General features: G+C 42.5%; 1 protein-coding gene across 2 annotated transcripts in view; it reads left to right on the forward strand.

The window, feature by feature from the left end:
* RFC1 (replication factor C subunit 1) overlaps nucleotides 1-16,840 on the forward strand; it is a 61,396-nt gene that overhangs the window by 16,347 nt on the left and 28,209 nt on the right. For both annotated transcript variants that reach the window (XM_056125614.1, XM_056125615.1), the window contains exons 4-6: nucleotides 321-443; nucleotides 15,290-15,522; nucleotides 16,609-16,686. In XM_056125614.1, the coding sequence (XP_055981589.1) occupies nucleotides 321-443; nucleotides 15,290-15,522; nucleotides 16,609-16,686 (434 nt within the window). The remainder of the gene's footprint in view (nucleotides 1-320; nucleotides 444-15,289; nucleotides 15,523-16,608; nucleotides 16,687-16,840) is intronic.

Genomic DNA, 16,840 nt, shown 5'->3' on the forward strand with positions numbered 1-16,840 from the left:
ACTGTGTTTGGCATATTGAATACGTCACAGGTAGCTTGCCAGGCTCTGCCGTGCGGGTGAGATACTCTCGGTAGCTTGCCGGGCTCTCCGAGAGGGGCGGAGGAATTGAACTCGGGTCGGCCATGTTGGCTGCGTGCAAGGCAAACGCCCTACCGCTGTGCTATCTCTCCAGCCCAGTGGTTTAATACTGGGTGTAAACTGTGGGAATTCATTAAAGAGAAGTGATTGGAAAAGGACCTTGGGGAATTGGTTTAACAGTGACCTCTTCAAACACACTGTTGTGTTTTTCTTTTAAAGCTTTGTTTTTCTGTAATGTACAGATTCAGATTCAGAGGAGACTGTGCAGGGTAAAAATGCCAAAAAGCAAGCAGAAAAATTGCCATTGTCTGCTAAGCCTGGTAAAACTCTCCGGCGGGATCCTGTTACATACATTTCAGAAACAGGTAAGGATTCAAGGACCTTGTTTCAGGTTTCAGAGAGAAACAGCTTGTGTTGTTTTCTTGTACTTTGTGTTGGTGTCTTCCTCTCCAAATTAGATTGCCTTTATGGAAATATATTATCAGGGAAATTAAACATCATTGGCATTTTCTGTGGGTTAGGACTAGTTACAGGGGAATTGGCCCTTGAAATTAAAAAAGCTTTATGTTGAATCATTTTATTTGAAATTTTCAGTTCATTTATTAAAATACTGTAGGACTGATTTTAGACTTTCTAATGTATGTTAAAAAAATCTTGCATATCAGGATTATAATAAGTGTAAATACTTAATTATTCATATTTATGATTTATAATTCTGTACAGATGTAACCTTAATTTCTTGTATTCTGTGGTAACTTATTCTTAGCTTTTAAGAAAATTGATTTTGCTTTTTCTTTTTTTTTTTCTCTCTTTTTGGGTCATACCCGGCAGTGCTCAGAGGTTACTCCTGGCTCATGCACTCAGGAATTACTCCTGATAGTGCCGGGGGACCATATGGGATGCTGGGAATCGAACCTGGGTTGGCCTCGTGTAAGGCTAACGCCCTACCCACTGTGCTATCACTCTAGCCCTCTGATTGCTTTTGTACTTATATTTATTCCTTCTTATTTTGACTGGTTGGGAAACAGGACTTTTGTAAATGTTTGTAAATAATTGTACACTAAGCCTGGAGTTTTATGATATTGTAAATAATTGTAGCACAGGGGGTGTTCTTTGATGGTGAGGATCTCTGAATTACATTGTCATCTTAGCATGGGAATTGTTTATAAGCTCTTTTTATTTTTCCTAGCACTGCTCAGTTCCCAAGGAGACCATAATAGGTCTGCTCTCTTCATCTTCAAACCTCAAGAGCCTGTTGAACTGGTTCCTATGAGCAATGCTTGAGATACTGCATGATTTTTTTCACCATTATGTTTAGCACTCACTTTTGTATTAGTGGTAAAATAAATAGATGTTTTGAAGAGATAGGGTAAAGGCCACAGAATGATTTTAATCATTTGCAGTTCCTAGAGTAGACACATGAGTACCTTTCATGTCCCAACTAGTAAGTGCTGAGAAAAGCAGCAGGAATGAAACCCTCCCAGTACTGTGAGAATTATCTGAGACTGCAGCCGGGCGAAGTTTGATAGACTCTGGCAACTGCCAGTCAAATGGATGGGGCGGTGTCCTGGGAAGTGGGTGACAGGACTCTTGCAGGCTGGTTGTCCAAGGCTGGTTTGGTTGAGGAGGTCGATGAAGACAGGTTAGCAGTGGCTGGGGAGCAAGGCCCCTGAATTTAAGTTTATCACAAGCCAGAGGAACCACTCAAGTTTCTGACCAGCCGTGGAATGGTATAGGTAGTATTTCCGGATGACTGTCAGGGTGGGATGACAAGGAGAGAAGCCATCACTGGGGAGGTTGAGGCAGTTAAAGTAATGGAAGAGTTCTAAAAAGTGCGATGGGTCTTGCTCTTCAAGCCCGGGTTCTCTCTTGAACACGTACCTTTCTTGCTTGCTGGCCTCTGTGTTTCTTCGCAGGCTTATTTCCCCCGCAGAGAAGCCTGTGTTCTCTCTTGGACACATTTCCCCTCTTTTTCCTCTCATAACTTTCTAAGCAAGTTTCCCTCAATTAAAAGCTACTTTGTTTCACTAAAGAAAAATAAAAACTGAGAGATAACACAGCAAGTAAGGAGCCCTTGCCTTGTGCCTTGGCATGCAGCTGACTGGATTTGATTCCTGGTATCACATACGACCCCCTGAGCACAGAGCCAGGGGTAAGCCCTGAGCTCTGCTTGTGTGTACTAAAAAACAAACAAAATGAGTAATAGTCAGGGACTGATTTATCAGGAATTTGTGAGATGAATTGCAGAGTTTTGATTTGTTAGGATAATTGCAGAGTTCATGTCGTGAGCATGCTGGTTTTTTTTTTTTTTTTTTGCTTTTTGGGTTATACTCAGTGATGCTCAGGGGTTATTCCTGACTCTGCTCAGGAATTACTCCTGCCCTCAGGAATTGCTTGGAGGACCATATGGGATGCCGGGGATTGAACCCGGGTCGGCCGCATGCAAGGCAAACACCCTACCCGCTATGCTATCACTCTGGTCCCTAGCATGCTGCTTTTATTGCTCTACACAGTTGTTTGGTAAAGAAAGCATTAACAGCAACCCAGCAGGTTGGAAGATGGTGGACGTGTGTCCTCCTTTTTTAGATTTTTTGAGTGACAGTGGTTGTTATTTTTGGGCCACATTAGTCTTGGGGAGCTGTTTGCAGCCCAGCTCAGGGGCCTCTCCTGGTAGGACCGCATGGGGCTCTGCTCTGCTTGTCAAGCTCTTCTGCCCAACAACAGCTTTTTCGCAGTAGAATTCACATACCAGACAGTTTGCACATAAGTGGAATTTGTGGTTCAAGCAAAGCTAGGGGAGCATTGGCCATCGCTTGAGACTCTGATAGAGGGTCGAGGGAGGGATAACTGGCCAGTAATGGGGGAATGCAAGCAGGAAGTCTGTTGTGCTGTGGATGGAACTGGAGGCTGGAGTCAAAGTCCTCCCTGGACCTGACCTTGGTTTCCTTCTTCCCTTCTACCCGTCTGACCCAGGGCTCCAGCTCAGTGAGTCCGTCTTTCTTCCAGTGCTGAGTCCTCCTGTGGTTGTGGATAGAGAGAAGCCCTGCGGGGGCCAGCGGGGATGTGGGAGGAGGCGCGCATGCTGACTTGGTGAAACTGTGCTCGCTGGCAGAGTGAGAGCCTTGTGAGCCGAGGTGCTGTCTTCTGCTTGGAGCAGTTCCTAGAACTCCTGAACCTTTTTGTTCTGTTGCTGAATACCTGCTCAGGTTCATTTGCAAATAGGCCCCCTTCCCAGAGCCGAGAGGAGGAGGTGGAGAGGCCAGTGAGAGGGTTAGGGCATGACCAGAGGTGTGGTGAGGAGGCTTCCCAGTGACGCCCTGAGGCTGCTGAGTGTGCTGAGAGCCTTGATCTTTCCCCACTGGTCAGGGCTCCCAGTACACAGGCACAGCCTAGACCTGGGCTTCCTTACCCACAGGACTTGCTCTCAGCCAGAGACCCAGCCTTGCATCTCAGACTTGTAAGGGTTGTTTTTTTTTTTTTTGAGGTGGGGGGGTGGGGGGCTTGCTCAGGGTTTACTCCTGACTTTGTACTCAGGAATTACTTCTAGTGGTGCTCAGGGCTAACTCCAGGCTCTGCATTCAGGGTCACTCCCGGTGTGGCTCAGGCACCATATGGGATGCAGGGATCTAACTGGAGTTAGCCTACCTGATGTACTATCACTCCAGCCCCTAAAGCTATGACTTTTTAATATTTACGAATAAACAGACACAATGAAAATTAAATATTTTATCAGTGTCAGGGTCAATGAAATACTTGTAGTAATCAGCTTAAAAACAAAATTTGGGTCAGATATGTTGAGCACACATTTTGCATGCATGAAGGCCTGACTGGATGCCTTGGCACTGCATGGTCCCCTGAGCACAGAGCACTGCTGAGATGGGGCCTTAAAACCAAAAATAAGTAAGTACAATTTATAACCTAAAATTTTATATGTATATATTTTTAAATTTCATATTTTTATTTGGAGATTAGAGCTTCTTATGGAAAAGGATTATATGTCATGATTTAGTTTCAAAAAGCCTTTTAGACTAAATGAAGACTTTTGCATTTCATTATCATGTTTTAATTTTTTTCTTTTATAAAACAAACTTTTTTTTTGGTATTGCATGTGTAGTGTTTAAATCTTTAGTTATACTGCCTGAATGAAATCTTCATATATATATTCCTCGTGCCTTACATTCTTATAATGAATGGAGATGTTCCTCATTCTGTGTGATTATTCTTGGATGAAGTCACGGTCCACGGTCCTCCCGTTGTTCAACGATTTGCTCGAGCGGGCCCAGTAATGTCTCCATCATGAGACTTGTTGTTATTGTGTTTGGCATATTGAGTACGTCACGGGTAGCTTGCCAGGCTCTGCCATGCATGCGAGATACTCTCGGTAGCTTGCCGGGCTCTCCGAGAGGGGCGGAGGAATCGAACTCGAGTCGGCCATGTTGGCTGCGTGCAAGGCAAACACCCTACCGCTGTGCTATCGCTCCAGCTCACATTATGCTTGGATAAAGCTTGAAAAATTACTTTCTTTTCTTTTTGGTTTTTGGGTCATACCTGGAAGTGTTCAGGGCTTAGTCCTTGTCCTGTGCTCAGGGATCACTCCTAGTAGGGCACAGGGGGACCATTTAGAATGCTGGGGATCAAACCCAGGTGAGTCACATGCAAGGCAAACTCCTTTCCTGCTATACTATCTCTCCAGCCCGTTGGGTTTAAATAAAAGATAGTTAAACTATATTAAAATGCTTCACTTGCTTACTTTTACCTTTTTTACCAATGGCTATAAAAAAATTTGGAATTACATATATGACTCAGTTTATTCCTTTTGCACAGTGCTTTTTAAACAATGCAAAACATGTAGAAAATAATTTAAAATTAGGCTTCAGGTTCTTTTGTTATTTAAATAGATGTTTAGGTTTTTGACTTGCTTCATGGCATATTTTTTATCAACGCTTTGATTAGATCTGTCTTCTATTCACTGCTTTTAAAATAATTTATCTACACTAATCTCTCAAATTACAGGGAAGGGAAGATTGCTTATAAATACTTTCATAGCTAGCCACCAACTCTGGCAAAATGTTCTTTTAGGTTGATAAATACCCAAATACTTGTTGTGCTGGGTAAATATATTTGCTTTTAGCTGTTTAATGAAGGGACAGACCTTGAGGTTTGTTTGGCAAAGATGAACTTTTATGATGCAGTTTCATCAGGGGCAGGACCTGTTAAGAATGGGTGGGGTTTTCCCATCTTAAAAATGGTTTCTTGTGCTTATTTTAATCAAGCACATTATTCCAGAGGCAGTTAGTGCTTCCAAAGTTACGGTTATTTGGAGGACGGTGAATGGGAAGAAAATTGAGAGTTTTGAGTTGTTAGGCTACCTTGTACTATTTGTGACTTGAAAAAGTAGCAGCAGAAAATAAACTTCCACAGAGTTTAGGGTTCTTGTGAATGAGTGAAGTACTTGGATTTCTATTATTTTAGTGATCTAGTAATACTAAGTAATACATTCTTTGTTGTTGTTTTTGAGGTGTCAAGAGTTGAACCCAGGCCTTTACATAATTTGTAACTGAAAGAGACACAAAGTTTTGCTTTTTAAGAGTCCATGTTCTTTTCATCCATTTATTTAAAAAATGTTTGGCACAATTTGATTTCTTATCTTTTCTACATTTGGTAGAATCTTCTTTGTATTTGTGAGTTTTGACTGGAATTTTTTAGCTTTAAAGGACCTTCCCCAAACTGTATGGCCCGTGTGGTCTGTAGCCGGATACAGCAGGTTGGTTCCCAGTGATGTGCTCATAGCCTCCTAACCTCTGTTATTTCTTTTCCGTCGCCCCACAAGTTAGTGCTTTCAGTTAAGGTTGAATCAAACCCAGGTCAGCTGACTGCCTGTAAGACAGTTGCCCTGCCTGCTGTACTATCACTCTAGATCTTTGATAACAACTCTTACAAGACCCAAAATAAAATTTAAGTGGCACGTGGAAAGGCGGACTTGAGAAGGAGACAGGGTGAGTGAAACTTGGAGTATCTGCTGTGCTTGGAGATTCTGAAGCATCTCTGGAAATGGGCAGACTGTTGTTTGACTTGGCCATACATATGTGGCTGTCATGCACTGACACAGGAGTGCATTCCAGAAGGCCATAGAAATAATGTCATGAAATATAACACTTACTTTTGTTGTTGGTGCCTGTGTTGTTACCTCCTCTTATGCACAGAGAAGTGGTATGTGAAGGCAAGTGGGGATCTCATTGTCCAACCTCTCTCTCTTTTTTGAAAATTAAATTAAATTTTTATAAAGTTGTTCACAATAATTCATTACATTTAATATTCGAGTACCATTCCCACTACATTTGCACCTTCCCACCACGATATTTAAATGTTTCCACCCCAAATCCCAAGTGACCCCCAAGGCAGAACTGACAATTAATTTTGTATTACTTGTTATGAATAATCTACTGAAAGTGCTCCAGTAAGTTTCCTTAGCGGAAAGTGTGTGAAGGTTGTTGTATTTCACCCTGGAGCCATTAAGCCCTTGTATAAGAGATTACTAACATGTTTGTTAAAGGTTGAGCCTTTAAATATTTATTTTTTTCCCATGAAATTGTTTGCCTTCTACTTTAAATCCCACAAATATGGTGTGCTGCTTTTGGTATATCAGTGGTGTAGTATGTGATGTCATGCTCCAGGAGTTCTAAAAGTTAAAATACAGCAGATTCACTCATGGATGAGTCTCATCCAAGCCTGTGGAGAGCGGCCATGAGCATTGCAGTGATTGAGTTCTGGAGGTTTTCAGCTGCCGGGGTTCCGCTGGGCCACAGAGGGGAACTCACCTGTCCCCCTCCTAGTTATCCCAGTGAAGACAGCCTGGTGTGGGGTCAGAATGTTCTATGTTGCTCTCTTCCAAGAGCTTTATTTCTGAGCCTGGATCATGGCTGTTGATGAGATTATATGGCACCAGGGGCAATTCCTGAGTGTAACTGCAAGCTACTGGTAAACTAGGGAGATGGGGAGGTCACCCATTCCCATTCTGTGTGAGCTTGGAGATTTCAGTCACAGGTCCCACATACCTAGGTTTTTCAGCAGATTCACTCATGGTTGAGGCTTGTCTGAGCCTGTGGAGCGTGGTCATGAGCATGGCAGTGATTTGAGTTCTGGAGGTTTTCGGCTGCTGGGGTTGGGTCCCTTGGGGCCGGGAGGGGCCTCACCTACCCCCCCTCCAAGTTGCCTCAGTAAGGCTGCCTGGTGCCAGTGCCTGCAGTCATCTCTTGGACCTCTCTCTTTTTGATTTTGTTTTAAGGGCTACGTCTGGCACTGCTCAGGATACAATGGGTAGTCAACTGAACCTGCTGAGCTCCCTAGCCTCAGACCCACTCTCTCTGCCTTTTGGGCCAGTTTTCTGCTGTTCCCTGTTCCGTGCCTTGGAAGAAATGCACCTATAACCGGTTATCCAGACCATCAAGCCTCCCTCCCCGGTTCCCCTTTCTTTGTGAGATACAAGGGGCAGGAAGGAAAGAGAGCGAGTAATACAGATTTCCCCTGCTCTCCCAAAGTGGGATGTTCTTGGTTGGTATGGTTTGTTAGGTTATTTTGGGCGTCTCAGTGCTAGAATATTTTCCATTTAAATGAATGGGAATAGTGTTCTACTTTAGAAAGGGGAGAAACCTGTACAATGTTCACTTTCCCTCCCATGTCAGGCCTTCATATCGTAGTAAGTGAAACCAGAATGATTTTCCACAAAATGTTCCTGCTGTGATGGGAACTTGGCAGCTCCGTGTGGATAGTATTACAGGACACTCCAGTATTTATCCTTTTGTGATCACTCATGTCTCACTGGCTTCATTTTGATTCTAAGGATTTATTGGTAAATTAATCATATGTATCTTTAGTTCCCAGATTAAAGATGAAACAGGTTCAAGTTTTATACTGAAGCAATTAGAATGCCTGATTTACCCTATAACCACGGACAATGTCGATGTATTTTGCTTCAACTCCTTGCACTTAGAGATTTTTATGAAGGCTTGGCATGTGCATAAATGTTTCTGTACTACTGAAACCAAAATAAAGATGTAGGGTTTTGGCACAGGAATTAGTGAAAAGGAACTTTGTAGGAAAAAGATTTGCTAAAATACCCTGGTTTCCTTGTTACGCTGCCTAAATACATCGTCCTTCACTAGATCTCTCTTATCTTGGCATCCATTAGTTTGATTCCTTTGCATTACTGACCAAAGGGGAAAAAATTAGAATCTTAAACTCTCAGCAATATGAATTGCAGATTTTCCCCCCTTTTCTGGCTTATAAATAGGTTTTTATTAAGGCCCTGCATATTTTTTCCTTTCTCTTTTCTTTGCTGTCCTTCTAATAAATGAATAGATATAATTCCAGATAGCAAAATAATCTCTCAAGGCAATTTTGCTGCCTTATGTAAGATAATGTTACTTCACTCTGAGATTGCTACCACATTTGAGGCTATATTTTAGGTTATAGAGCATATAAATAACGATAAGTGTCATTTTTATGAGGAGGCACATATCCCAGAAGGGAAATTTGAAGGTTCAATTGCTCATGATTTTCAGCTAGTTCTTAGAATTTGCCTTAGATCTATTTGTCATTATTTTATTATGAGTTTCCAGGGAGAAGAGAACAGGGTTTGCCTTTGGCTCTGACAAGGTGGAAAATGACATAAAAATTAGGGAACAAGAATGAATGTAAAACCCTGGTAACTTTATTGGGAATGTTTCATCTCTGCCTGCTGTGTGGGATTGTAAAATGTTTGTTTTACGTGAGGAGGGTCACGACAGAAGAGCCAGTCACGTCGTCCTAATCCTGCTTTCCTTCTCCACGAGGTATTGGTCTAACCTTTGAAACGCCAGGTGCAGGGGCTTAGGGCAGCTGGTTCAGGACGCTCGATGCAGGGCTAGGAAGGTGCTGCTCCCTTGGGGTCTTCGGGTCTCCCCAGGCTAAGAGGACGCCTGTTTGCAGATAAGCTCACCATCTTCTTTTTCTCTCTTCATCTTTATCCTTCGTCAAGCCCTCTGCCTCCGCAAGAAACACCACCATGCTGAGGGTCATCACGAATTCACTTTTGTCGTGATGTTCCCGTAACTAAATACAAAGAGCCACACAGTCGCACAGCCCTCGGGAAGCCATCTGTCTTTACAACAGGGTCTCGCTGGCTTTGCTTAGGCTTCAGTGGGTCTGGAGAGTTTTTTACATAGTGGTTTGCCAAGAAAGCTGAGTCTTATGGGGATTTTGGTTGGTATACATACTTGAAATTTCATGCAGAGAAGCATTTCCATGTTTTCATATCTCAGAAGTCTGATCACATATTTTTTCTGTTTACTCAAAAGTTATGAGAACACTTACAGAATTATGTGAGTTTAGGTACAGTGCGCATTCTTGTCTGTAGTGTGAAGAGGCTGTTGTTTTAAAAATACTTCCCTGGCTTGCTCTTCAAGCCCCTGTTCTCCCTGAAACAGCCTCAGGCTTGCTTGTCTCTGTCTCAGGAGAGACCCTGTTCTCTCTTGAATGTGGCCTTCTTCTTCTCTTTCTTTCCCCTAACTTAATTAAGTTCTTGTTGTAAGTATCAAACTTTTGGTTATAACAAAATTTTGTTACAAATTTTAGAAATAAAATCTGTCTTGTTTCACTTAAAAAAAAAAAAGTCAGGGATACTGCCCAGTGGCAGAGTTGCACTCAGACAGGCCTGAGGTGCTGAGTTTGACCCCCAGCACTTGGGAGTGGTGGCCCCCCTCAGCCCCCCCAGGGTGCGCTTCTGCACGCCAATCCCTGGTGACCCTGCCAGTGATTCTGACTCCTGTTTATAACTCCTCACTCATTGCCTCCTAGAATTTTAAGTATTGGGTTTGAGTGGTCTGTCAGGTATTCAGGGAGGAGATGGCTGGGCCTTCAGAATTGGGGTCTACTACTCCATTCTCATTCACTCTTTTTTAAAATTTTACTTTTATTTAAAACACCTTGATTTATGAAATCATTCATTATACTGTTGTTCGGGCTGGAGCAATAGCACAGTGGTAGTAGGGTGTTTGCCTTGCACACAGCCAACATGGCTGACCGGAGTTCGATTCCTCCGCCCCTCTCGGAGAGCCCGGCAAGCTACGGAGAGTATCTCGCCCGCACGGCAGAGCCTGGCAAGCTCCCCGTGACGTATTGGATATGCCAGACACAGTAACAACAAAGTCTCCAATGGAGACGTTACTGGGCCCGCTCGAGCAAATCGATGAACAACGGGAGGGCCTTTACCTTTAACTTTTTACCTTTATACTGTTGTTTCAGGCAGTGTTTCAACACAACCAGTGTGACCTTCCCTCCAAGAGTATCCCTGATTTCCTTCCATCCCCAATCTGACCCCTACTTGTCCCAACAAAACTTTATGAAATGGCAAATAGAATGATCAGGAAATAAGCCAGTAAGAGCCAATTTGTGATTGTTATATGATTTTAACCTATGTAAATGAGGAAAATAAAACCCTTTAATCAATATAATAAAATGCTTATTCTCTTTTTACAAAGTAAGTTTTCATCTCTGGAGTCTATAAAGTATATTGCATTACGTTAAGTTTATATTTGGATCTCTTCTGGTAATAGTCATGCCATGTATCATTAATAAAACTTTCAAAGGAATTTTGTGCTAATATAGTTTGGAGTCAACACGGAATAGTGAGGCCTACTTATGAAAATTTCCCCTCTACACTTTATATGAGCACTGTGGTTTACAAAGTTGTTAATGATGATTTGTTAAGGCTTTTAATATTCCAATACCAGTCCCAGCACCGTTATCACCTTCCCTCCACCAACCTCTCCAATTTTCCCAATCACCCCTCAAGCCTCCCTCCATATTAGGCCCACAGTTATTTGTTTTATATTGCTTGTTATCAATAAATTGCTAGCAGAATGATCAAAAAATATTTCCTTAGAAGAAAATTAGTGAATAAATTATTGTATCATCATGGAGACATTAAGTCCTTGTATGAGGACTTATTAAAATGTTGTTATAGTTTAAGTCTTCTTTGTAAGTCCACTGGTGAATTACCAGTGTGTGGAGTTTGGAGATGACCATGACCACATGATTTAGGACGTCCAGAATTTTTCACTGGGTGGTGCAGCTGGAGTTAAACTTATAACTGGGCAGTGGTTTTGGGTGTGGACGAGAGACTGCCAGGGTTTCTAGAAGTACAGAAAGATGGGGGAGTTAGCCCATCCTACTCGTCCAGGAAAGCCTGGAGATTCCAATGATAAAGATCCTGCATATGGGTTAGTTTCTGGGTGAGGCTCAATCCTGAGACAATGGATCTGGCTGGAGGCATGGAAGTTTGACTAGGTTTTTGATATTTTCAAGTATCTGTCGATGGATTAATTCCCATACCTCCCTTAAGGCAGCAGTGTTACTTTGTTTTACTATTTCAACAAGGAGCATAGTACAGCGGGCAGGAAGGGTGTTTGCCTTGCACGTGGCCGACCCAGGTTCGATTCCTTCGTCCCTCTCGGAGAGTCTTGCAAGCTACCGAGAGTATCCCACCCCCACAACAGAGCAAGGGAAGCTCCCTGTGGCTTATTCAATATGCCAAAAACAGTAACAACAAGTCTTACAATGGAGACGTTACTGGTGCCCACCCCAACAAATTGATGAACAACAGGCGACAGTGCCACAGTGCTATTTCAACAAAATTGAATAATTCCAGGTACTTTCTTTTCTTGGGTCTATACCTGTAGATACTTAAAGGGTTATTCCTGGTTCTGCATTCAGTAATTACTCCTGGGGAACTATGTGGGATTTAACCCTGGTTGGCTGCACGCAAGGCTGCCCGACCTGCTGTACTATTACCCTGGCCCCAAAGTGCTTTCTCTCATTATGAACCGGGCTACACACGGCTCAGGCTTCAGTGATGCTCTGCCTGATATTGTGGACCTGATGATTCAAAATGTCACCCTGCAGTGTGGTTTTTGACCACATTATACTGTTCAGGGACCATGTGGTTCTAGAGGGTTGAAACCAGGCCTAATGTGCTGCCACTTTGAGTTCTCTCCATGCCACTCCTGGGTGGTGGCTTTGGGGAGTGGACGTGAGACTTGTGCTTAACCTTTCCTGCACAGTGACATCTACTCTGTTAGTCATGGAGCCAGTGCTAGGTTCTTTTTGTTGTTGAGAATAACTACAGGAAAATAATCACAGGATCATTTCTCTGAGAATATGGATATTCTCTTATACAATTCAGTAATCTTAAGTTTAATAAAATAGTTTTATCTACCCTGTCGCCTCTAATCTATAAAAAATCGACCCACTAATGTCTTTTATAACATTTCCCCCTTTTAATAATCAGTTTTGGATCACTTATTTCACAAGCACCCTTAGTCTGGATTATAGCCACAGTCTTCTTTGTGTTTTATGACATTGATTTTTATTTTTTCACCACACATGACTCAGGATTTACTCCCAGCTCTGTATTGAGGATTGCTCCCGGAAATACTTGGGGGACCATGTGGTTCTAGTTATTGAACCCAGAGCTTCACACATTCAAGGCAAATGCTCTACCACTGAGCCACATCCTTGGTATAACATTGACTTTTCAAAGAGAGCACAGATCTTTGTTTTGTTTTAAATAAAAAATTCTGCCACTTGGGTTTACATGATCCTTATTAAAGTTGGTTCAGTTATGCAGTCCAACATGGGGTATTATAAAGGCACTGATCCTTCTCAGGCTTGTATTATGTAGGCACGTATTGTTTATCTACCTCACATTGGTGATGTTGATTTATTTTTTTTCGGTTTTGGGGGCCACAGCTGGAAGTAGTTGGGCTATTCCAGTGTCTCTGAGAGTGGCCCCTGGTGGTACTCCGGGGACCATATACAATGCTGAGTGGGGCTTCAAACTGAGGTCAGCTCTGTGCAAGGCTTCTGTTCTTTCTCTCTGGCCCAGGTGATATTTATTTTAATCATTTGAAGTGTGCTCTGATTTCTCTATTATAACTCTTTTCTATCCTTGCAACAGTAAGTTAAATTTAAGAAGTGACTGTAATGTCATGCAAATAGTCTCTCACTATGGAATGTAACTGAAAACAATGAGAGATGAGGGGGTGAAATTTGGCAGAATAGCTGTCGCATCCTCAGTAGTTTTCTAGTGGAAACAGCAAATTCTTTGGAAGTCACCATAGACACTTTCTGAATTCAACCTTTGTCTTGAGTTGAAAATTCAAGATGGCAGGCTTACCTTTTTCAAAGCTTCTGAACTACTTATTTATGAATAAAGGGATTTAATAAAATTTCTTCCTCACTATAATGCCATGACAAATCCCAATTTGAGTAATCCTGATGCCACAGCTTGCTATGATCTTTGGTATTCCAATTCTCCCTGGTTAATTGATGAATGGCAATTACAGAATTCTATCTTTATGGAGTATTTTCTGATAAGAGTATTCATAACTTTACTCTGTTTGGAAGGGCCTGGGTGTTTCAATGGGTTCATTGTCGTGCGTGGGGGGCTCGAGGACATGAAGGTTGGCTGTGAACATGACAGTGATTGGGTTCTGGAGATTTGAGGCTGCTGGGGTTCTTTTGGGACAGGGGCATACCTGCCCTGCCCCGAGCATGAAATCAGCCTGGCATACGGTGAGGAGACATCTCTGCAGCATGTTGCAGCATCTCTGCAGACATCTCTACATTTAAAAAAAAAAGTGAGAACACAGCAGTGAATACAGAACCAAATCCCTGCTCTTACACAGCAGCAAAAACATATGGAAATAAATACATGCAAACTTCCCAGGTTTAAGTGCTGTAAAGAAATGATGAAACAGAATGGAATAATTAAGAATTGAAATGAAAGGTGCTTCTTTCTATAGATTAGGCAGGGAAAGAGTCCTGAATTTTTGTTACTTATAAACTTGTCTATTTAAGCCCTTATGTTCAGATAAGTAGTAGTATAAAAGAACTAGCAGAGGAGCTGGAGTGATAGTATAGCGGGTAGGGCATTTGCCTTGCACGCGGCCTACCCTGGTTCGATTCCCAGCATTCCATGTGGTCCCCTGAGCACCGCCAGGGGTAATTCCTGAGTGCAGAGCCAGGAGTAACCCCTGTGCATTGCCAGGTGTGACCCAAAAAGCAAAATAAATAAATTTAAAAAAAGAGAAAAGAACTAGCAGAATTGAACAATAAGCTGCTCTACTTAGCAACTGAAACAAATTACATAAAATAGTTCTTAAAAGAAGAGTGAATTACAGGCTCCTCCCGAGCTCCCTGTGCATGATAATGAATCCGCTGGAAATCCCAGATATATGGGACTTGTGACTAAAATCTCCAGGCTCCCAAGGAGTCAGAAATGGGCCCCCTCCTCCCATCTCCTGTGCTTCCGGTTCCCTGCAGTCAGACCCACAAACTGCCTCTGGACGTCATATAAGTGCATTAATGGCCATGATTGAGACTCACAAAATAAATCTTTGAAGGGACCGGACGCATCTCTGCCAAAAGCCACTGGGTTCTGAGATTTGTCTCTGAGTTTCTGGGTCTCTAGGATTATGGCCGTTAAGCAGTTCGATCAAGAACCAGAGAGACCTTGCCTCCAATTATATAGCTGAGCTGGAGGTGGTTTGTGGGTATGTCTCCTGTATACCTAACTTTTGGCCATTTACTTTCTTGGTAAACTTTGCCCTAAGTTTTGGGGGTCTTGCCAAAGACACAGCAGCAATTTTGGGGTATCTGGAAGTCTGAAGGCACCATCAGGCTGCTGATACACTCGCCTCACAGGTACAAATTGACCTGCTGGCGGCACCATACCCCTTGTCCTCACTTTTGTGGCGTATAGTGGCCCTGAATATTTGTGGTACACATACTAGTAAATACATGAATAAGTGCATATATTTACTTGTTTTCGGTTTTGGGCCACACCAGGCAATGCTGAGGGATCACTCCTGGTAATGCTTGGGGGACTTGAACCTGGGATTGAACCTGGGTCAGCTGCATGCTAGGCAAGTGCTTTGCTGCTGTACTATTGCTCCAGCCCCCAGGAATAAGTGTATTTGTGTACTCTGATAGGAGTAGAATATTTTAGACCTGGCACTGGTAAATGTGAAGTTGACTCTTAAATTCAAGAGTTAGGAAGAGCAAACATTCTTAAGCATTCCAGAGCTTCCATGTCTTATAAAGCAGGAGGAAATACTTTGCTTAATATATTTAGAATTGATGTTCTATCAAACAATATTACATTTTATTTAAGATGAAGAAGATGATTTTGTATGTAAGAAAGCAGCCTCGAAAGCAAAAGAGAATGGAGGATCTGTGGTCAGTTATCTTGGAGTAGCCAATATGAAGAAGGGTGAAGAAAACACTAAGATCAAGAATAAACCTTTGTCACCAATAAAACTTACTCCCACATCAGTGCTGGACTATTTTGGAACTGGAAGTATTCAGCGATCAGATAAGAAGATGGTGGCAAGCAAAAGAAAAGAGGTGAGTGAATACCAACAGGAAAGGTTAGAATAGATGCCCATTATACATATATATATATATGAATATATATGTATGTTTGGCCACACTTAGCAGTACTCAGGGGCTACTCCCACTATGGTTTTGGGTGCAGAGGGTGTGGGGGCATGCATTTGGCAGTGGATGCATGGGGGAGGACATGTATTGTGGGCAGATTGAGCCCAGCCTGCCACATGCAAAGCATGTGCACCAGTTCTTTGATCCATCTCCCTGGCTCTTCGTCAGCTTATTTTATGGATGAAAGCAGTTGTCCTATGTTTATAGATTAAAATGTTCAGGACAACTTAAAATCCTTACAACTTAACTAATGCACCTATATTTTATTACTGACCCCAGCAGACAAAATTGGACAACAGATTTGTTCTCAAATAAGATAATAAAAACATAAAATAGAGCCTACATATACTATACTTTTTGTTGTTGATTTGTTTTGTTTTGGGGCCACATCCAGTGATGCTCAGGTGTTACTCCTGGCCCCGCACTCAGGGATCACTCCTGACAGTGCTTGAGTAGCTATATGGGATGTCGGGAATTGGACCCACGGCAGCCACATGCAAGGCTAGTGCCCTCCCCACTGTGCTGTTGCTCCAGCCCCAATACTCTGGACCTTGTACATTTTGGCTGATGTTAGAGTTCATCTTTATCTGGATGTTGAGGAAACAGAAATGGAGATAGATTATACTGATCATAGTTTCACGAGTTAATGGCTGCCAGACGGTGTGCCTGGTGTTTTCATCACTGCTTCTGTTTGACAGTATAATCATTTCCACAGACTGTGTACCCAATGTTCTAGACACTTCTCAAGGCATGACATTAATCTCCAGATTTATTCTTACTTTTACTTCCGTTGCCATTTCAGTGGAGTCAGAATCATCTGTCAAATATATTGCCCTCTGCGTGCTCTTTAGGAAATTGGACATGATCAGGGAATGGCTGTCACTGTGGTTCACTGAGACTCTCTCTCATCAGTATATTTAATCAACTGCAGTCAAGAAAAAAGTTTTTAACTTGAGTTCATACCAGTCTTGCTTGGTTTTCTTTGCCACATAGCCTTCACTCAGTCCCGACGATGCCAGGATAAATGACGAGGCCATCGCCCAGCAGCTCCAGCTTGAGGAGGATGCAGAGGTACTGGCTTCACTGGAGATACTGCTGAGAACTATGTGTCGGGACTTGTAGTTGGTTTGTTCAGGCAAACAAGCAAGATTGTTAGTCCAGTTTTGGATTGTAAAATCTTACATGCACAGTAAGACAAAACCTATTGTGAAAGACAAATCTATAT

Source organism: Sorex fumeus, unplaced genomic scaffold, assembly GCF_029834395.1.
Source record: "Sorex fumeus unplaced genomic scaffold, SorFum_2.1 ptg000055l, whole genome shotgun sequence".
In the NCBI taxonomy this organism is placed as follows: Eukaryota; Metazoa; Chordata; class Mammalia; order Eulipotyphla; family Soricidae; genus Sorex; species Sorex fumeus.